The 23133-nt window shown below is 33.1% G+C and overlaps 1 protein-coding gene across 4 annotated transcripts in view; it reads right to left on the reverse strand.

Moving 5' to 3' along the window:
* The window catches only part of RYR3 (ryanodine receptor 3), a 189206-nt gene that overhangs the window by 127723 nt on the left and 38350 nt on the right, over nucleotides 1-23133 (reverse strand). For 2 of the 4 annotated variants that reach the window (XM_042883222.1, XM_042883045.1), the window contains exons 4-12: nucleotides 21668-21739; nucleotides 20617-20695; nucleotides 17761-17873; nucleotides 17225-17324; nucleotides 15494-15587; nucleotides 12702-12776; nucleotides 11680-11836; nucleotides 6543-6716; nucleotides 462-583 (exon numbers count right to left, since the gene is read on the reverse strand). In XM_042883222.1, coding sequence (XP_042739156.1) covers nucleotides 462-583; nucleotides 6543-6716; nucleotides 11680-11836; nucleotides 12702-12776; nucleotides 15494-15587; nucleotides 17225-17324; nucleotides 17761-17873; nucleotides 20617-20695; nucleotides 21668-21739 — 986 coding nt within the window. Of the gene's footprint in view, nucleotides 1-458; nucleotides 584-6542; nucleotides 6717-11679; nucleotides 11837-12701; nucleotides 12777-15493; nucleotides 15588-17224; nucleotides 17325-17760; nucleotides 17874-20616; nucleotides 20696-21667; nucleotides 21740-23133 lie in introns of all 4 variants that reach the window. The other 2 variants (XM_042883138.1, XM_042882959.1) reach the window with 1 other exon arrangement.

The following is a 23133-nucleotide window of genomic DNA, read 5'->3' on the forward strand; positions in this document are numbered from 1 at the left end:
ATCTATTTCGTATTTCCTTTTACTGTTCATTTGCAAGGACTTGTAGTTTTTAGTAGTAACCATCTACTAACCATCTTCAAATGGTTTGACAAATGTGAATACAGTTAAATGCAGTATTTTGTTTACCAAGAAATGTACAAAAATCCTTTTCAGAATATTCTCAATTTCTAGCTACTGTAGAATCCTTACTAGTATAATTTAGATATTGTAACATCTATTCTTTAAACTAGATTATGGCCCAGTTTATGTCTGGCTTTAAGGTACATCTAAAGGATCTTCATTAATCTGAGATTTATCTATTTAATAGCAGTAATTATCAAAATGACAAGTTAAAAAAAAAATCATTTTTCTAAATACAAATATTTGGAAAAAGGAAATAAGAATTTTGTTAGAGACATTCTTCTCATTTCAGAATACCTACAACAAACAAAAAATATTGTATACAAGATGATAACAACTACCTTATAAACAGGCTGAATAAGCTTGTAGTATTGCGAATGATTCGAGCAGCTTGTGATTCTTCATGCTGACATCTTTGTAAGGTTAGACCATCATCCATATGACCTTCCTGGTGTAATATAACCTATTGAACGACAATAATGACCACAACCATGATTTTAAAAATCCTTGATGCTTTCAAGTTCTTTTTCATAATAAATTTTTTTTACATATCGTACTGAAAACATTAAAGACATATAGTAGTAGCTACTGCTTGGTTCTCACTTTACCTGAATATCTATTTATTAAATATAAATTCGTCAGTTTCAAATAAGAGTTATTCAGAGATTACATTTTTATGTACCTTCATACTCCTGAAATCTGCTAAGTTTATATACTTATTTTCCATTTGAAAGAATGTCATTATTTCTACATTCTGAGTGTCAGGGAAAGACACTGTTAAAGTGTCTTTACTACTTAAAGCTTAATCCACTACAAGATTAATGCACAAGAAGATTACTAACAAAGAAATCAAGCTGTATCGATAAACATAATTACAACACAGCTAAAGAAGTGACAACATTTACTATTAACTGTTCATCTAACTATTCTCTACACATTATGTTGGATTCTTAACAGAACCAGACTTGAACTTAAAACAATAGCAGACATCTTTTCAATTTTCCCTTCAACTAAATATCCAGTATTCCCCAAAAATCTGGCAAAATTTTAGACAACTCACTAAAATAAACCTTGATCATTTTGAATCATTAAAATTCTATACTACTTTTGTAAGAATGAAATACAAGCTCTGTAAAGTGACACTTTTTTAATGAGATTATCTGGACTCCAGAAACTGTGGAAATGTGATGTAGAACACCTGGAAGACATTTCTAAATAACTACCAATAGAAAAAAGATATTTTATAAGTGGAAATACAATAGGTATCTAAAATACTCATGGTGACCTGACAGCAATATTAAACAGCAATTTTTCTTCCTTTTATTAAGGATTAATGAAAATAGCAGGTAAACACAATTTTGCTTTCACTCTATTGACTACACATGCAAGGATTAGAATTTCTTCCTAATTCATTGTTTTGCAGATTATTGCTATTCTAGACTTCCTACACTGATCCCTTCTTCAATCATTACCAAAAAGAGAAATGAAAACCAAGATCTTGCTTACTACAATTACACAATGGACATGTATGCAAATGTATATACAAATGGCTGCTCCAAAAGTAATGCCTTCTATTTTATTATGTTGGTTCATAAAGTCAGAGGCAGATGTTAGTGACATGGCAGAATATGTCAAAACTTCCCACCAATATTCCATGTTGCCATGAGACAGATGGCAGCAGAAAGGTACTCTGACAACATAGCATGTGATATAGAAGTGCATATAAGCAAAGAAGTGCAATTTAATTCCTTCATTCTGAAAAAGTTGCACCCATTCATATTAATCAGTGCTTGCTGAACTTTTGTGGAGACCAAATAGTGGATGTGAGTTCAATGAGCCAATGGGTGATCCATTCCAGCAGCTGTCACTCCACAAAATGAAAAACGACTTGATCAACACATCCACACGAATTGGTGGATTTTGATCAAAGAACTGTGTACAGAGCTGAATATCAGCTTGCATGTCTTGGAAAAAATGATAGTAACTTTGGAGTATTGAAAAAGGTTTTGCCAGCTGAGTAGCATAAATGGTCTCACAGGAACACAAAGAACACTGTATGTAAGTTTATCAGGAGCTACTAAACCAGAATCAGGCTGAAGGTGACAATTTCCTGGATTGCACCGTTACTGGTGATAAAGATGTGGTGCAGCCACTATGAGCTGGAATCAAAACAGCAGACCATGGAATGGCCACATGCAAATTCTCCACTGAAGAAAAAGATGAAGTGCTGTACACTGTCTTCTGGCATAGGACAAAGGTGATCCTTCTATATTTCCTGAAACTTGAACAAACCATCAATTCTGACCACTACACCCGAAACTAAACTGAAGGCTTGAACTTCCAGAGTCACAGCAGAGAAGAAGCATTTCTGACTTGAATATATTCAGGCCAATTAAAGAATGGCAATATTCACCTATCAATAACATGATCGTGCCATGCTTGTAAACAGTTCACAGTCTGGTCACCTACACTGATATAGACTTTTACAAGCATGGCATGACAGTTGTTGTTCATTGCTGGTAAAAATGCTAGCGGTGGTGACTATGCTGAAAAACAGTATATTTCGTAGCTAAGAATTTGCTCTATCAAATAGTGTTATTGTGCTCTTTGTGTCTGTTGTAGTTCGTATTACTAAAGTCATTGTTTTGAGTGCAACTCACATATTATACATTCTGAAGGAGGTAAACACGTAAGTTTCACTTAAACGTAAGGTGTTCAAACACTTTAGGTTGTGGAATCTCCATCTTCGGAGATAATAAAAATTTAACTCAACAAAGACCTGAGCAACCTGCTCTTGCTGAACATATTTTGAGCATGGATTAAAGACCTCCAGAAGTACCTTTCCAACTCAGCAATTCTGTAATAGTCTATGCTCCCCTGACCAGACATTTCAAATCATACAAACATTTATATTTTACAAACAGACATGCATGAGTATGCTGTTTAAACTTCCATTTGCCTTGACTACTTCCTTAGCATAGTCTTTTTCTGAGAAAAGCAATTGCCATTACAGAAAGTAGTTTTAAGAAAAATAACCAGATATTGTTGCCTTGGTTAAGCTTTAACAGGATAAATTTTTGCTCCTTATCTAACTGGAACGGAAAGAAACAACAAAATTTCAAGAAGCGAACTATATCGAGATGGTTCTTTTTCCACTTATTCTTGAACTATCATATTCCTACTGGGCCACCTGTGTTCTCATCCTAAAGAGATAACATCACACCTTTGACTACATCTCCTTAAATTCTGATAAATACCTGCCATCTGATAATTAAGTTTATCACTTCCCTAGTATGTCAAAGCAAAGAAATCAGAGGCAAATACTGCATCTCCTGTATTTTCCGCCCCCCCCCCCCCCCCCCACATCTATTGACATTAAAGAATCAACTAATGAACTATCTGGAGATCATCAGCTAAAGAATGTTGTTCAAGACATTATTCCATAAAGTTATCTCCAAAGCACAGACTTTGCTATTTTTTGGTTCAGCCATCCCCAGAATAAAAAATTTTCTATTTGTTTAAATGGAATATTTTCAACTTCATCCACAATCACTTCTTCCTTAGAAATGTAGCTCCATGTTCTCTACTGTTTCCCATCTCTCATCCTGCCTCTCTTTGTAGAAGAACTGCTTCAATTCCTTAATCATCTTAGTGTCGTTTTGATGGGTTCCCTCCAGTTTGCCTCTCTTGAACTGGAAAGCCCAAACATGAAGTCAGTACATCAGATGTGGTTTCATCAGTGCTGAGTAGAGGACTGTTTTCCTTGATCTGCTTGCGATTTTCTTCCTTATACAGCTAAGAAGGTTGCAGGTCATCTTTGCTGTCTGTGTTCAACTTTGACACAATCAATTTTTGCAGCTGGTCATCCTCCAGCACATACTGATACCTGGAACTATCCCTTCTTTGGTACATTTCCCTCTGTTAACCAGCATGAGATCTTAGCCTAACCATTTTTCTGTCCTGTTGAGGATGGTATTTCTGAATAGCAGTATAGTCACTGGGTCTACCAACCACTCTCCCATCTGCGAGCACATGCTGTCTCATCAACAAGTTCATTAATGAAGATATTAAATTGTACTTGGGCCTGCATTGATCCTTGAAGTACAGCTCTGGTCCTCAGAAGGACTTAGCGCCAACGATCACAGTAGCATGAACCAACAATTGAGCCACTTTACTACAATCCACCTGACTACCAACCAAGTCTGACTTTGTGAGTTTGTGCATGAAGATGTTAGAGGAGACTGTTAAACAGGTTGGTGACGCTGAGATAAACAACATTCACTGCTTTCATCTTAACTACCTAGCCATCCTATGGCTGAAGACTGTCAAGTTGGTCACAAACAATTTTATCTTCATAAATTCATACTAAGTACTGCTAGTCACCTTCTTGCTCTTAATACATTTGGAGATGAATTCCAGGTTTATTCATTCCATTTACTTCTCGGGGATTTAAGTGAGGATGATGAAATTCTTCTTATTGTCTTTCCTGAAGACAGGAGAAACATCTGTTTTCTTTCAGTCATCAGGAACTGTTACCAATTGCCACAACATTCCAAAGATAATCTAGGGATGCTTTGCAATGACATCAACAATATCTCTCTGTCCTCATGTTGCATATCATCCAATTCCACAGTCTTACGTATTTCCACTTTGTTTCAATGAGCGCTAACCTGATCTTCCTCCACTGAGGATAAATTTGTTTCTGTAGTTTCTCACTGGTCTCAGAGGTCTGGGAGTGTTGAATGCAAATCTTACAATCTTTATCTTGCAATAAAGAGTAAGGCAAAGAAGGAACTAAGTTCCTAAGTCATTTCCACATCCTTGGTCACTAGGCACCTGGTCCAATTCAGCTCACGTTTTTCTTTATCTGCACTTTGCTGTTGATGTATCTAAAGAAGCCATTTGTTGTCCTATGTATCCTTATCAAATCTTACGGTAGATAGGCTTTGCATTTCCTATATCCAAGCTTGCATGCTTAGACAGTGTTTCTGTATTCCTCCTCAGGCATTTTTCATACCTTCTCTCTTAGAACCAAGTTTATCAGGAGCTACTTGTTTATCCAAGGTAGGCCCCTCGCCACCTTCGTTCAATTTTCAGCTCATTGGTTGGACCATTCTTTTTATTGTTTTAGATTAATAGAAACATTGGAGGACTTTAAAATAAATCTGTGTTTAAAAAGATGATGATATTTAAAAGGAAATCCAAACTGCAGATTTATCAACTGATTTTTCACGTTCTAGTAAGATCACCTTTAAAGTTATTAAAAAATAACTTGACTGTTGACAGCAAGCCTGACATGACAAACATGACAGAAGAATTAAAAACAGTTAAAAATTGAAGCTCTATTGTATTATTTCAGTTTTAAACATGAAACTGAATAATCACTAGATACTGTATACCACTTGTTATCAGCAGAAAAATCATTTGCCCAGCATAAGAAACTGACATTCAACTCCAGATATAAAGAAAGACCATTTTGCAGCAACAAGCAATGCTGAAACAGAAATAGATCCTAGAAAGAAAAATCTTCACATGATACTGCTGGAAAATATAAACAAATAAAATATAATTTTGTACAAAGCTTGAATTTTTCCAAGTGGCTACAGTATCAATAAAGATTGAAGATATGAAAAATGTAATCATAGCATGCATAAATTTCAGTTCAGATAAAATTAAAATACTCCGATCATGCCAAGTTACTTTATGAATAACAAATGAAAATTTTAAGATTTTTTAAAATTAGCTTAAATTAGAGTGGTAACAGATATACAATACATTTTTTCAGTACTTTCCCAGAAAACATCTTTAATTCAAGGTCCATGTTACATCATCACAATTACATTTTAAAATTTCACAGAATATTGTTCATTGAGAGTTGTTATTTAGGATAGTTTGGGTAGGTTGTGGTTGGACTCAATGATCTTAAAGATCTTTTCCAACCTGAGCAATTCTATGATTCTATGATTCATATCCCTTAAGAAATGTGTGCTTAGCCCAGATTCAACATTTTTTCTGGTAAGAAAATAGCTAAGCATATTTCTTAGTTGCAAATTTATATTTGGTCCTGTCATTTTTTTATTGTTGTTAGTTTTTTTTTGTTTGTTTGTTTGTTTTCCTAATTTCCTTGATTGAAAAGGATCACAATGACAATCTAGTTTCAACCCTTCCTGCTATGTGCAGGGCCAACCACTGGACCAGGCTGCCCAGAGCCACATCCAACCTGGCCTTAATATTCTTAAGTGACGTAATTTTTACAGTGAAAGCATTTGCTGTTTACAATAAAACAGCACAAAAAAATTAATCCCACAAGAGCCACACTGTCAGGATGATAAAAAAGAAAACAGGACAGACTAAAATTGTTACACAACTAACATTAATTCAACAAAGAACTAAAAGAAATAATGAAAAGCCAGAATCGTTACCTTTCTTTTAAGGAGACCTAAGCGTGCTGATTTAGCATCTGGTGCTTTGTAAGTCAACCATAAGGCACTGGCTACATGTTGAATAAAACAGACTGAATCACCGTATTTTATTTCTGGGACTCCCATTCCATCAATGTCACGTTTAAGAGTAGAATCCTGCTTTTCTTTTAGTTCCTATGAACATAAAATAGAAGTTGGCATATAATCTCCGCATTGAGGCAGAATAAACCACTGAATTTTAACGTGATCCACATTCCAACATTGAACAATAATGTTTACGATATCTGTGCTATGAAGATGCAGCTAAAAGTTTATTTCACAAAATTTCTAATCATCTGTACAAAGCTATTCAGATTCTAATAGTTTAAAAATCACTTCAAACTTGGAGTAACACTAAAACTACTGGAGCAAGAAACATCGAGTAAAATCCATTACTTTGTAAGTATGTATTAAAAAAATTAAATTAAGCTAACCTAAACATTTTACCTAAGCTAATCAGTGATTACTAATTTTGTTAAAATCTCAATTTAGTAGAGCAATTTTTTTTTTTTTTTTTTTAACTTTTTAAATTTTTTTTTCAATAACAGTTTTCCTTTCTAAACTGAGTTTGGGAATAAAGACAGAAATATGCAGCAAATTCTGTAATGGCAAATTTTGGATGTATGTATATGTTTGTTATTAAACAGAATATGAGTATTAGGTTATTTCTTTTCTATAATTTCAAATTCTCTGATAGACCGAGACGTAAATTGTTGCTAATTTTTTGCTAAGAAAAGAAAAAAGGCTAGACATTGATAAATCAAACCTGCAACAAGTTTTCTGTTCAGTGAACGTTCAACATCTTTGGAGTAAAAGCTGATCCACTGTAACTGTGCTAATCCATTTTCATTTGAATGTAATCTAACTGTCATCTTTCAACAATAATTTTAGTTGAAACCTCATAATAACATCAAGATGAAGTAGAACGAAATTACAATGTATTCCTTGGGGATACCATTACAATATAAAGACTATGTGGAAATCATGTCACACCATATTTATGTGGATTGCATTACTACATACAAATAAAAATGAACCGTTTACATAAATATTTACAGTGGGGGCACTAAATAATGAAGAACAAGGCACAAATTAATTAATCATCAACTATTAATTATCTCTACATAGCACCCAGATGATCAAAGTATTTTCATCAAGTATTACAACTGTGACAAGAAACAAGCAATACGAATTAAGATATTGTTTGTTAAAACTAAAACGATACTGGTTCTTTCAGATTACACTAAACATAAATAGAAAAATAAATATCATATTTTAGAATGTTTCTGGGACCCTGAAGGCTGTTTTCACTTTGAACAATAGAGCATAATTTCCTCTCTGTGAAGTTTTGCTCTTTGCACTGTCTGGTTTCTCCAGGATTTTAGCCAAGTAATTTGATAGTAGTGTGCAAAGAGAGCGTGTATTTTCTAACTGCTATTAGAAGTATAAGTTACAAAAACAATATTGCTAGAGAATGATGAAAAAAAAGGAAAGGTAGTAAGAAATGTGATCTGTAAAATATTTGTATCTTTGCAGCAAAACATCCAATCTTTTTCTCCTCCAACACCCTCTCTTCACAGTCTTATTTTTGTTTATCTCCCTGAGGCCACAAATGAATCAAGCTGGAAAAAAAAAAAAACCAACAAATCATATCACAGTCTGGAAGTTGTCTAAGGGAAAATAACAACAGTAATGGAAACAAAAAGAAAAAGGAACAAACAGAATAAATGAACTTTGGGAAGCAAAGCTAACAAAGATCAGCAATTTTCACAAGTTATTTAATACAAAAGAAGGGCAAGAGTTTGAAAATAGGAGAATTCCTACATAAGAGAAAGAAGGTAAGGAATGGCAGACTGAATGAGACAAAAAAATAATTAACAATGATTTTTCAACCGTCTTCTTGTAGAAAAATGTCCTCGATACTTCAAAAGTATCTGCCTACCCTTAGAAATGCTTGGATAACTTGACTGCTCAATATTTAATAAGGCTAATCTATGTATGCACATTCAAATGGTATCTTTTAGCGTTGCACATTGTTGCTGTGCTAAATGTACTGTCATCTGCTGCAGCAATTTAAGCTAAGAAAAAGATGCAAAGTTGACAAATATAAGAGCAGAGGACTGATATTACAGCACACTTATCTTGCTAGTGTGTCTACTATAATCCATACCTTGCTGCATACATTTCTATACCCTAATAGCCAACAATGGAAAAAAATAATTTTAGTTTTACTTCCTACTTTCTGCTCCCATATAAAATAAGTAGAAGTAGTTGTGCTTAGCTGGAAATAGTAACAATAAAATATGAACCTACAAATGAATATTTGTATTTAGCAACTATGGTCTCTATAAGGCCTATCATCTTATTCCAAAAACTAACTAAACTTTATGATTACTACCAAACTATTACAACATCCTAATGCCATCTTGAGCCCCTAAGATAGCTACATATTGGCAGTAATATTAAAATGATATCAAATCCTTCTGCATGAGTCATCTGTGACTTTTGAATGTGTTAGAATGTTACCTACTCAGACGACACAAGTAATTTCTTCATTGTTAGTTGTATACGCAGTCATCAAAATATGAAATCTCAAATATTAATTCTGGGCTATGATAGTATTTAAAGAAAAAACATTTTTAAAACATGTATTGCTCTTCATTTTATTTATACTCAAATGTAAGCACAAGCAAGGTTCTGCTCAACAGAGTACAGTGAGCCAAGTACTATGCTGGAATGAGAACACCCATTTCAAAACAGGATTCCATCTGCTGTAGGGGAACTGCTGTCTCCCTGGTCACAAGGCATTACAGAACTCTTGGCTTACAATAAGAAGACTGACATTTTGAAACTTTTGAGAAAGTGAACCCCATTTTAAATCGACAAAAGACATAATTTTGTTGATGTATTTTTTCAACTTAGTTGGCATTTATTTGCAGCAGTCATACACATATATTTTGTTTTCATTCAAATCAGCACCATAAACTAGCATGTTCTATTAATGTATTTTTACTATATTCCTTCACATTAAAAAAGCTCCATCCTACTATTCTATATTTTAGAACATATTAAGGAAAACTCTAAATTAAAATCTGTTATGATTTCCAGTACTACCTGGCAAAAGGAAAAAAATGGTGAAACTAAGTTTATTGTTATTGAATGTTATCAAAGGATTTGAAAATCAAGGAAAACTTTTCAAAGAAACTCCTAGGAAGCCTTGGGTATTTACTATACTCCACAAAATTCTGCCTACTGGCAAACAGAATCTCTTTCTTTTCCCCCCCGCCCCCCACAGACACTCTTTTACCAGCTTTCAGAAAGAAAGAATATCTCGATGGAGAAATGTTTTATTTCCTTTTGGATACTCCACAGCAATGTATGTTCTAAGCACTCTCACCTGAATTCAGTGTTGATCCCACTTGAAAAAAAAAAAAAAACAAAAAACTAGACTAAATAACTCCCAAGGTCCCTTTCAGTCTGAGTTACTCTAGGCTTTGAAAGGGCAAGAGTGCTATAAACAGCAAGGTATTCCTGTACCCTTAGTTTAAGGATCTGTACACAGTTGGATAGGAAGGAATTAGTAATCTTAAAATTTCCTTTAATTTATGCCATTTTAATGTACAGCCAAGTGAAAACATTTCTCAATTGAGAGAATGAACATGATAAAATCGTTACAAAATTTTACAAAGATTTATATGCAGAAATTAAAAGACAGTCACACTGGCATCCATGTTGTACAGCCATTCATTCTAAGTTCTTTAACCTTTTAATCTCCATATAATCAGCATAGGTTGGCTTTATGAGTTTTTTCTTCTTACAGGATTCCGTTGCTTGAGAGTAAGCAATAGTTTTTATTCTTTCCTCAGACAAAAGCAAAGTTACATTAAGCCAGTGTGCAATTAGGCAGTGATTACATTATAACAACTTGAACAAAGCGTTGAACCAGTAACTGTGGGATTCCTGGCACGCTGACCATTAACAAGATGCTCTGGTTTGCAAAAAAAAAAAAAAAAAAAAAAATTGGAAAAACTTACAGCCATAATAACTGGCTCTGCACAACATCATACCTTAATCTGAACTGCATAGCCTTTTACGCTGCAAAAAGAATGAAGTATTTGGTGAGCCTCTGCTATCTAAGTTGCAGATCCTATTACTTTTTCAATTATTCTGATTGGTTAAAATAAGGATTGTTGGCATGCTGCATGCAGTCACGCTAATGAAATAGTTGTGGTTATTTTAAAAATACTAAGGAGTATTTTCTTCATTATATTAACAGAAGTCTAGGGTCTGTCAAAGCCTTAAATGATGGATTTTATTTCATACCCATCTAACTTCAGAGATTCTCTTTCAGTACTCCTTAGGGACCATACAGCATTCACAATGACACGGAACATTTAACTTCTTATATCCAATCAAAGATACTCATTGTAGAAGCTACAGCAACTGTTTGCACTGTCATTAAAGCATGTAAAAATTATCATATTTGATGTAAAAACATTTCACTTCCTGGAAAAAGAAAGTTATTAATTTTGCCTACTTTCATATTCAGTCTTCATCCCCTCTCATTAGTACTGTCTTTCTGAGCTGGAAATGGTGAAAAAGCTAGTAACATGCAATTAGCAGCTGACTAAATTGCACAGCATATCGTTTAGAAATCAACAGTAAATTTTTGTTTGCAATTCACCTGTCAGCACACAGCATAATGAATAACAAGGGCAGAATTTTTCCAAACTGAACTGAATTTCAGCTATAACCTAACTGAAATAAATGACAATCTAATGACTTGCTGCCTAACTAAAACGATTCTAAAACATTTGTATTAAACAAACTGTATCTTGCACTGTATTATCTTTTAATTGTGTTTGATTATTATTTTTAAACTGGTCAATAGCTTAGTTTACTCTGGAATTTATCTATCAGTCTCATTTCTCTTCAAGGAAAACTTTGTTACTCTTGATTCAGGATATTTACTTTTCGATGTAAATGCAGAAACCCCAACAACTACAATATATACACTAAAAATAAAAGGTATTGAACCAACTCAGATCTGCATTTCAGTGCTTCATATTGAGGACAAACTTCCATTAAAGTCATTTACCTTTGATGCTCTGAAACAAAAAGCAGAAGATGTTGTGTCTGACTTTTCTCTGTCCAACATTACCAGACCTTCATCATCATTCAAAGCCAAGTACATTCCTGTTGTTATATGTCGAAGACGGAAAGGCTGTCCCCATCTGATGTTACTTCCACTCCAACTAAACATACGAGACATCAAGGAATAATTCATGAAGTAAACAAAACTAACTTTTTTTTTCTTTTTTTTTCTTTTTTTTTTTTTTTTTCAGAAATTAGAAATGATATATATAGAAAGTCTTTTCAATATCTGCATCACATCAGATGCAAAACTGGTAATACGTCTGCAAATGGAACCTTGCAAGGAAGCAATCTCTGTAATTGTCTTGCTTCACTAACCTCTCCCTGTTTTATTAGGATATGACACCCACTATCTTTAAAAATCACAATATTTTCTGAAAAATATTAACGTGCATATTAACTATTATAATACTGTTGACTGCATAAATTAATTAAACTTAGGTGAAGGACTCAGTGTTCAAAAGAAGTAGTATATTTTCCCTTAAGATGTAGAATAACTGCTAATTACAAGCATATTTCATTTGTAATCACAAATACACCAAGTGTAAAGCAAACAGGCATTGCAGAAGGCCACTGAAGTTGACATTAAGTACCCTTATGGTACACAGAAATTTCATTTCATTTGCAACAAGAGATAACTAACCACGGAGACTGTGTCTATGAAAGACATCCATGAGAGATACTACTGTTTTGACTTCCACACATGCTTCTAAAATGATAAGTGAAAACTAAGCAGCAACATCTCAAGCATAAGTATATCATAGGCAACATTATTTTTGTCATGGGACACAGATGAAAAAGGCTTGCAATACTGACATTGTATCATTGACAAATTACTTTTTATTTTGAGTATGAGCAGGCTAACTTTATTGTACAGCAGGACAAATATATTAATGATGCTCTGTGAATCTGTGAAATTGATGTGAGCATAACAAAAGTAACTAAGAAATCCAAAAAAAACTGTACCTTATTCGAAGGGGTTCTACTCTCCACAAAGATCTTGCTCGAACACCTGCTCCTCCAGTTTCATAAAGTACTTTCCTATAGAAAGATTCAGAAGATCATCCTCTTGCCTTTGTTTGTGCTACTTAGTTTTCTGAGGACTGAGTTCTATAAACCATCTAGGACTCCCAGCTAGCTCAATGGATGAAGGTGAACAGAAAAAAAGATTTTTACTTGTCATTGAGAACACTATAGAGTATACAAATGTCCCAGGCAAGTTAAGATTGAAAGCCATTTAGATTAATCCATTCTCTCTCAGAAGCTGATAAAACACTTTCTTTTCAAACTGGCTGAGAATTTTCTTTTGTAGCTTACTGATAAAACTATGTAATTCATAAATTCCTAGTAGATTAATCTAAATTACTAATGCTCTAAAATATAAACACAATATTAAAAATAATTACGCACAATTGCAAAATTAACAATAATCAGCATGAATACTACATCAGCCATACCACTGTTAGAACTGCTTCTAACTTTCTAACTAAAAAATGGTAATAAGAAAACAAAAACACTGAATTATAGTCTTTACACAGAATAAATATTACAGATAAAATATGTTTCTAATAGTACAGCAGATAAAGGGCTTTTTTTATTAGAAATTCTGTGTCCTTAGTTTTCAGATGAAAACTTTAATATTACGCATTTTATTTCCTAATATGGAATTGTAGGTCTACATCTATTCATTACACAGAAGTCACATTTAAGAATAAGTATGCAATTCCAAAAATTTCTAAATGATTGTGTACAATAAACACAAGAATATAAATTTCTCAGAGAAAGGATAACAGCATTTCCTATGCTTTTTGTATTCCATGTTTCATATACTCTAAAATTGAAATATAAAGTGACAAAAAAAAGAAACTAGCAACCAAATCATCTTCATTTCAAACTAAATGAATATAGTAAATACAAAATAACCATTTCAAGTTTCTCATTTTCATCCTAGATCCTCATTGTGTCCGTTTGCCTTACTAGTGTTACTCTAATGATGGAAGAGCCTAGTGACCTCTTCTCTAGACAAGCTCAGAATTAGTAATTTGCTTCCATTCTCCTTTTACCTCCTCTATTTATGCTTGGCTCAACTCAACCATGTCTTCACCAAACTGACTTCGCTACCATAAAAATTCCTCTGTTCACCTCTTACCTTTAAACCCATACACTGTTTAATTCCTCTAATCCTTTTCCAGCTTTTTCTGTGTGCAATACTATTATATCCTTAGCGACCTGGCCTTATGCTAGTAATGCTGCAAGTAAAAAATAATTTTTGCTTTTTCTTAAACACATCTACATTACGCTTTCTTTAGCTTCTCCTTCATTCCATCCATTCATCCATCCTATTCTGTGTTTCTGCAAAACCTTCCTTTCTGACTTGCAGAAAGATTATTGCGTGCATTTTTCCTAATCTTGTAATAAAAGTCGGTAGTCCCCTATATGAACTATGAGAAGCATTCTTTACAGAAGCCTACATAAAATTAAATGTCTCTTCCATAAAAAGAACAATTATCAGCATTGTATAACTTAGGAAGCTTGTTTAATAGTATTACTGGAATGCATAGAAATGATTAAGTAAGGAGATAGAATCACTATTTTTATAGAACTCTCACTCTTATTCCTATTGCTGTTTGTTTGCTTTGCACCTATCAATTTTGTTTTGGGGGAGAAAAAATTGGCTCCTATAACTACAACCGAGTAAGAACTTGGCCTTATACCACTATGCACTTTACTAATCAGAGAGATAACTCAAAATCAACCACTTTAAAATGATCAGTTTACCATTGGTTTACATACATGCAGGTTTAGATACAATATAGTATTTCTGAACTTATTCTAACCTCATTAAGACTAGATGATGAAAATATTATCTGTATTTGACATCTGAACTCCACAACATACCAAAGTCCTAACATTTTCACTAACGTTACGCTTTTATACTTGAGATGCCTACTTGACATTTCATGCTCAGTGCAAACTTACTATCATTTACATATAGGAAGAGAACAGAAAGAAAAGGTCATTAACAAATATTCTCTAACACTCACTTTGGATCTGCAGACTTCTTCACTGAACAGAAGTATAAAAATTGAAAACTTAAAACTGAGAATTCCATTTAATTTGTTATCTGAGGTATCATATTCCCTAAAGCATACCTGATTTGCTACAACAGGTGCAGAGGTCTTATTTGTTGAGTATGACCTTTAATGTTGCTTTTCTAAATATTGAAATAATTAACTTGCTGTGTTTTTGACTCAGTAAAATGCAAAGTTAAATTCTAGTCATAATAAACCATCATTATATATTATAGATGTAGATTTAAGTTCAATACAAAAGAGATTTAGGCTAGGTAATACAATTTAATTATCAATACATTAGTACAATTTGAGCAAGAAAGAACTTGCAAATGGTAAAATATATATCATATATGAAATATGCTGTAGAGACTGGGCTTACAGAGATTTTTTTTTAGTGCCTTTATTTATTATTAAAATGTTCCCCATTAATGCTTGCTGTCCTCAGCTTATAGTAGCACACTAGACAGGTTGAAATCTTGGTGTTGAATTTCAGAAATACAAGAACTTAAGAGTCATCTTCTGCTTAGTAGGTCTCTCAAATTATAACAGTGTCTCTGTCTAATTAAAAATTACTATCAAGACAACTGAACCTATATAACTTATATAATCTTAAATTTAACTGATAATTAATGATCCATACTTATATTTTTGGGAGAAAATGTATAAAAATACACCACCACTCACTTTTGCTGTGAATCATTCTGATCTGTAGAAGGAATTGTCAAACACTCATCACGACCATGGAAAAAACGTACTACATGCCCACCAAGAAGATACCCTGCAGAAGAATCACATTCATGCATTAGTTTATATTGGCCATCCCAAAGTGTCATTCTCAAAATAAAAAATAAAAACTCTATTAGTTTTAATAATACCTCTGTGAAAAAGTATGTTAATTCTTATTATCTTTTACAGTTACAGCAAAATATTTATTCTGAAATTAAAGATAAGAGGAAAGCAATCTCTTAACATATAAAAATCAAATTCTGGGACAGAAAAGGAAATGGAAAAAAACACATAAATACTCTTTTGAAAATTGAATGCTTTATGTAGAAGCTAAATTTGTTAAAAGAACAAATATATAAAGTGGGAACGTAGAACAAAACTCATATTAATGCTGTTGATCCAATATGAGTTCGTAAATTAAAAAAATGATAATGGGCAATTACGCTGTTGCCAGTTGTTGCCAAGGTCAAAATGAAGAAAGAATGTTAAGAAAAATATCAGGGTAGCATATTCTGTTCTATCAAAATTATTTGACATAAATTACAAAGATTCTGTTATGAGACTTCTTTACTTCATCATGTTACATCAGTATCCTCTTTTGTACTTTGAATGCTTCATATCTTTCCTTACAAGCTAGAAGAAATATTTTAAAAAAGTACTGATTTTCCTATGTTTTACGCTGTGCATATTATTTTGATCTAGTTTCAGTGAAAATCCACTATTCTCTCTATTAAATAATATTAAAAGAATCAATTATGAATTATATGAATTATATGATTTCATTTTTCCTTTTCTTTACTTGTGTGTTACCCCATGGACACTTTCAGTTCTCTTTAACACAGTTCTTCATGAAGTTCTGCAGGAGTCATCACATACAATTTCAGTTCTCATAAGCTTCTTGAGAATATACAGACTTGGTTGACTTTATAATCTTGCTATACAATGTGCTGAAGAGGATAGCATTGAGATAGGGAGCAATATCAACTGAATGAATCCTTCATTACAGAACAAGACGTTTCACACACAGAATAAGGTAACATTTCTCAAACATGATTAAGAAGTGCAGCAAAGGACCTAGTGAGAAATCAGACTATGTGGTATGGGATTTAAGGCTGATTAACACGATGTATTTAAAGAGTTCATTTTTCAATGACTATCAGAGAGAGGCAATAAAGAAGCAAGGCTGTGAGATCCAGAAAGGTTCTTTAAATTTGCAGGTATCTTTAAAAAACATGATGAGGATATTGAAATAGGAACTACAAGAAACCTGTTTTCCATTTTGCATGTACCTCATTTCTCTTCTGTTCTCTCATGGAACAGGGCTATTGAAATTCCTCAGCAAAATCTAAGTTTACTGACTTTTCTTACTTATCAGCCCTTACTCCCAAAAATTAAACTGAAGGCCATGAACTCATCTGTTGCTTGCTTGGTCTTCATTTCTCATATTACTGTTTATGCTTTGTAAATCCAGAATTAGATTACTCATTAAACTTTTCAGCAGTTAACTCAGCTGAAGCATCTGTATTTCCCCATTTTCCCTTCCATTAATCTCCTATCATCCCATGCTCATTTCCTATAATAACCTGTTTTGTTTGATGTTTTGAGGTGTTTTCATTCATTCACTTTTCATGAAATATGATACAAAGCCATTCATGCTGTACAAATTTCTAAACATATAAAACACTAAACCTTCTGTAATATTGCTTCCTGAGCATGTAGGATGTACATTCCAAAGTGTCTGCATGAAGGAGGCGTCCACCTGAATACTTCCATTTGACATGGAGAGATGCTGAAACAAGAAGATAACAAGAAACAGTGAATATTGTGCTTAAAAATATTTTAATATGTACTTCCTCAACAAAACAGAAATACAAAACAATGTAGACATACATACATTCTTTAAAAATCGGTCAGAACATGCTTTTTAAATGATCTTTTCTAAACTCTAACCAGCACTCTACAGCTACAGCTTAGAAATATTCCAGTTAAGAGAACTAAAATCCTCCCTAGAGAATATTGAAGGCCAAAGGCATGAAAATAAGCATGATCTAGTGCGAAGAAAACTATTCACAGAGGAAAAAAAAAAAAAAAAAAAAAATCATTAGAACCAGATATCATTTTGTAGATCGGAAAAAAAATAATCATCGTTTGTAAGAATCCCAACACTTTTCCAGCAGATTGTGCTTTTCCACCATCTGCTTCACTTGCTTGAAAAACAAACCTACCAGGTATCTTTCAGAAGACACACTGACCAGGATAAGATCATCACCTATTCGAACTTTTTCTCCTTCTGACCTCTGTTTAGAAGCAGGGTGTATTGTCCACCAGCATGCCTCACCTAAATGACAAAAGATACTTATTGGTATACAAAACAGATAACTCCCAAAAAACTTAAGGATATTTTTGGACAATACTGAAACAACCTAATGAAGAATTGTCTTGTAAGACAATCATACAAAGCCAACTCATTGCTTTTTTTCTATCCACTCAAGTTTTTCAATTTTTTCAAAACTGTTTGTTTGGCAGCCTTTGCCATCACTGAAGGTGTTACTTCCTGTTGAATGCTTTGTTAAAGCCACTAATCATTTACAAAACAATGCTTAGAACTATTTTTCCTTCAGCAGCAGTAAGTTGGTGGTGCTGAAGCTACCTTGGTCTTCATGATCAAATTTTGGGTCTTCTTTTCCTTAATGTCCGTATCTGTATTCACAATATTCTGTACTGCTAAGCTACAATAACATTACAGAACTGAAAGAAATACTCCTTAATTTTACAATATTGCTGGTAGCATAAGGAAAAGTGCAAAAACCTTTTTAATCAACTTTCAAACATCACATAAAACATTCTTAAAGTATGAAAACTATGAAAATGATTATAAAGACAATAAAGAAAACTTACATCCCTAGAAGTCTAAAGTACTAAATCCTCCAAAGTGAATCCTCTGAAGTATTCAGTGGCTTTTGAATCAATATTCACCAGGTCAAAAATGCTGTCTACAGATGAAACTGATTCAAAAGAACATTTTCATGGGTCAAAAGAGGGGCAAGAGGAAGTAATATTTTGATGTTTAGTTTATGAGCTGTACAAGCATGTTGTAGTTTTCAAAACTCTCAGTGCAGAAAATCAGCTAATCACTCCTTTTACAGGCTACTTTTTACATATTACATCACGTGCAAGGATCTCTTGGTATAAGTATAGTAAAATAAATACCAATACAGATATCTGCCAACTACATATATTAAAAACTTCAAATGCACGAGCAGATACACACATGATAATTCTGAAAACAAAAACAATAGAACTATGAACTACTATCTGAGTGAGAGAACACATACATTCCTCTTACCAATATGCTTAAAGAAAATGGTCTCTGTATGAGGCAACAATCAAACACACAAGTCTGAAACCATCTTCTTTATAGCTACTACTGAAAGACAAACCTCATTTATTCAAACTCAGGCCATGCAGATAACATAGACTTGAGCTGCTCTGAAAGTAATGCCTCCTATTTTATTATTTTGGCCCACAAATTTAGAGGCAGATGTTTGTGGTAAGGCAGTAGAGGTTGAACCTTTCTACCAATATTCTCTTACATTTTGTTGCAGTGTGACAGATGGTAGCAGAGCCTGACAAAACAGTGTCTGATGGAAGTGCATATGAAGCAAAGATGTAAAATTTTATTTTCCCATGCATAAAATATGACACCCACTGACACTTGATGAACGTTTATAGAGACCAAATACAGGATGTGAGCATCCGTCACAGAGACGGTGGGTGGTGCTTTTTAGCAGTGGTGACAGCAGTGCAGAAGACAAGCCACATTCCAGATGGTCATGCAGATTTTTATGAGTGCAACATCACATTGCTCCTGTTCATCGTTGTGAGAATATACAGCTAATAGTGATAATTACATTGAAAAATAATGTTTTGTAGCTGAGAATTTGCTCTAACACACTTTGTCATTTTGAGCTCTTTCTGTTCATTGAAGTTTACATGGAAAGCATTATTTTTGGAGTGACCTATGTAGACAATGTCATTTGGGAAGGAAGTTTCAAAGATCATGGCTCACAAATATTTTAAACATTTACACTACAGCGTCTCTCCATTGTCAATTAATCTAATTGATCTAATTAGTCTAATTAATTTTGATTTTAACTTATTTTCAAAACAATGAAAAAATAAACAGAAAACACTGGTTGATATAACAGAACTGGCATATTGTCATTAGAAGTGTCACATTAACAAGGAATGTACATAGGTATTTTGATTTCTCCTTCACAGTATGTGTCTTTCAGTGTGTACTACGAGTCATTTAATTATTTCTGGTGGAGGACTCATCACTTAGTAACTCTTAACACTACGTATACCGAACCTAAGCCCGTTTGTGATACCTTGCAAATTAATTGCTTTTCAGTTAATTAACCTATCCCCTAAGCAATGTGGCGTCTTATTGTTTATATATGATACCATGGAATCTCAATTGTTTCCATAACATTTATATCAGCAGAAGTCTGACAGTATACCTTGAAAGCAACTGATTAAATTTTAAAACTTTCTTATCATTTCTTGCTTGTGATGTATCTTTTCCACAATGAGATAATATTTTGATCCATTTTACGATTTTTCTTCGTTTTACCAACGTGCTCATTGCATTTTTTCCTGTTTTCTGCATTACAAGCTGCCAGCTTCTTTTATCATGTAGTTAGGACGTATATTATAAGTGAACTGATACACGATGTTTTCATACAATTATTCTACTGATAGGGACCAACTATACAAGCAGAAAATTAATGCATCAAATCTATTTAACAGAAATTTTTACTTCAGTCATTACCACTAGTTTTATTGTAGTTGTGGCAAATTAGTTTAATTACAAAGATGCTCTACACTCTTATGCAAAATCAGTTCATTTCCTGAAAGCCATCAATATTGATATTCATCATTTACTTTCAATCAATGTATTTCTAGTGAACAGATACACACGGCAATCACAAGCTTATAGGAACACACATTTAATCACAATGCATCTTCTAAAAGCAGATATGTCTAAAAACTTTTTCTTCAAAAATAACTTGTCATACCTGCTGCATTTTCTTGTAGTCCCACATCAAATGCAAGTTTATCAGTCTGGGATCTTGATGACGTTAAGCATGTTAAATACTGAAAAATAGTGGAGTTAATGAAAATCAAAATCAACAGTATCTGTTATCACACATGCAGAATAATTGATAATACATTCACATTACCCTACCTTACTATCAGACATGTGTTTTTTTCTTTCTTTTTAATTAAAGAATAGTGTTATTTGTAAATATGCTTTCCCCAGTTTCTTTAAATTATCAAAATATTTTTCAATTCAGCGCATATTTATCTTCTACAATATAACTCCTTTCCAAAGCTTCATGGTTCATGATAGTAGACAAACATCTTAGTATAGTCTCATTGTAATAGATTTCCTGCATGACAGCATACCGCGTAATAATACTTTCAAATTCTGGTAAATCAAGGTAATTACGATTAGTATGGCTTATAAAAAACAGTTACAGAAATTTAAGATGAATATAGTAGACTAATATACAGTATTCTAATACAGCAAAAAGTAGAAAAGATGCTTTCTTCATCTCTCATTTCTCCAACCTCTATTAATTATACACTAATAAGTCAGAGGTCACGAGCAGTTAAAATTTTCCACTTGTACAACACAGTAAAATAAAATTTATAAAAGGTAGCACATCTGTGGACACAGTCCTTGGGAACAACTTATTTGTGCATTATGACGGAAAACTCAACACATATTATGACACATTCACTTGTGTCAGCAGAAGCTTGCTAATGGAACAATCACTGGAATGGATTCCTGAAAAATAGAATTTATGGTTAAACTCAGTGCTAACTTTCTGACTGAAATGGATTTGAACAATCTAAATTTAAAACAAAGACCACTCCCACCGTGTTGAGACATCACAAGCTATTCAATTTTTTATTTTTATTTTTTAAATCTAGTATGGAAGACATATTATGGAAGACATACAAAAAACAGTAACTCAGAATTTTTGTAATTATTTTGATTTAAAATACATCTATTTATGAGTTTCATACTACCAATTTCCTTGCAAGTGCATTTTTGCTTACCATTTCACTGAATGAATGTCGAAGTAGTATAGCATGGCCATACAGCAAAGTTCTGTGACCACCTTGAGCTGCCTACAGAACATGGCAGAGAAGGTTAGAACACCAGCATGGACTACAAACAGATTTATGTGAGGATGTGAAGAGCAATTTTAATTTAAGTAAAAAAAAACACATACATATTCAAGCAAATTATGAAATGCCTATGCTGCACAAAAATCATAAATAAATTAACTACAGCAACAGCCAAATATATGCCAAGAGAACAAATGTTCTTGGCCACAGCTTGTTATTGTAATGCAATTTTTAACATAATTAAATAAAATCACAGCATTTTTTAAAAAATATTTGAAGTGGAATATAATAATACTTACCTTTTTTACAAACTTCTCAGAGGCATTAAAAAACATAAAAAAATAAATACATATACACACATACACAAATTCTGAAAGAATTAAAAAATGCAACTACTGCAAATGTTTTAAGCACTTATGAAGGGTAGCTACAATCTAGAGCTATTTGTCACATTTAGCATTTATTAGATTTATTAGCATTAAATCAACTGCATCCATAATTTCAATGAAGCACAAATTGTTATTGTCAAATATGGGAATATATTACAAAATCAGAGTAGGCAAAACTGGATTTTCTTTGTGATCCCTTTAGTCAGAGAATTTAACATGTTCTGACTCTTTTGGACAAGAAAAAAAAAAAAAAAAAAGTCCAAGGGAAAAACTGTTGGAGTGGGTCTAGAGGAGGTCCACTAAGAAGATCAGAGAGTTTGAGCACCTCTTCTATAAAGACAGGCTGATAATGTTCTCCTTTCAAGGAGTTACTTACCTAGTCAATTTCCTTAAACTATAAAATTCCCCTTTTTTCCTACATATTATTCTGATTGTTTTCTATGATGCCAATAAAAAAATGAAGAAATACTAGAACTCTGTTTATGGAATTCCAGAAGGAAATCAAAAGAAATCTCTCATCATGATATAAATTCAGCATTAATTTCTATTTGAACAAATATATTTAGCACTGCAGATTATTTGCATAGTAGTTGGTCAACATTTAGTCCCAAAAACTAAGTAAATGCATAGAATTTGTTCATGCTCTATTCTCAAGATAATAAAATTTGAATTCAATATTATGTTAAGAGAGCAGAGAATAAGTAGGGATAATAGGGAAGGATGCATAATATTCTTCACAGCCAGTAAAACCAACCAAATTAAGTCTTCCACACAGGCTTTTAAACTATTCTGGAAAATCCATTAAAGCCCAGCATAATAGAAGATAGCAACACCCAGATTTGGCATAACCTCATCAGGCTACAGAAATTTGAGAGATATAGTAAACATCAATGTACTGAGATTGCCTGCAACAATTTCACGAGAAATTTTAAGAGACATTTGTATGACTACTGTTTAATTCCAACTGAAAGTGGAATGCAGAATTTACTTCACACAAGTTTTGTG

This window comes from Lagopus leucura, unplaced genomic scaffold (genome assembly GCF_019238085.1).
Source record: "Lagopus leucura isolate 7727_CA_CO unplaced genomic scaffold, USGS_WTPT01 Super-Scaffold_1, whole genome shotgun sequence".
NCBI classification, from domain to species: domain Eukaryota; kingdom Metazoa; phylum Chordata; class Aves; order Galliformes; family Phasianidae; genus Lagopus; species Lagopus leucura.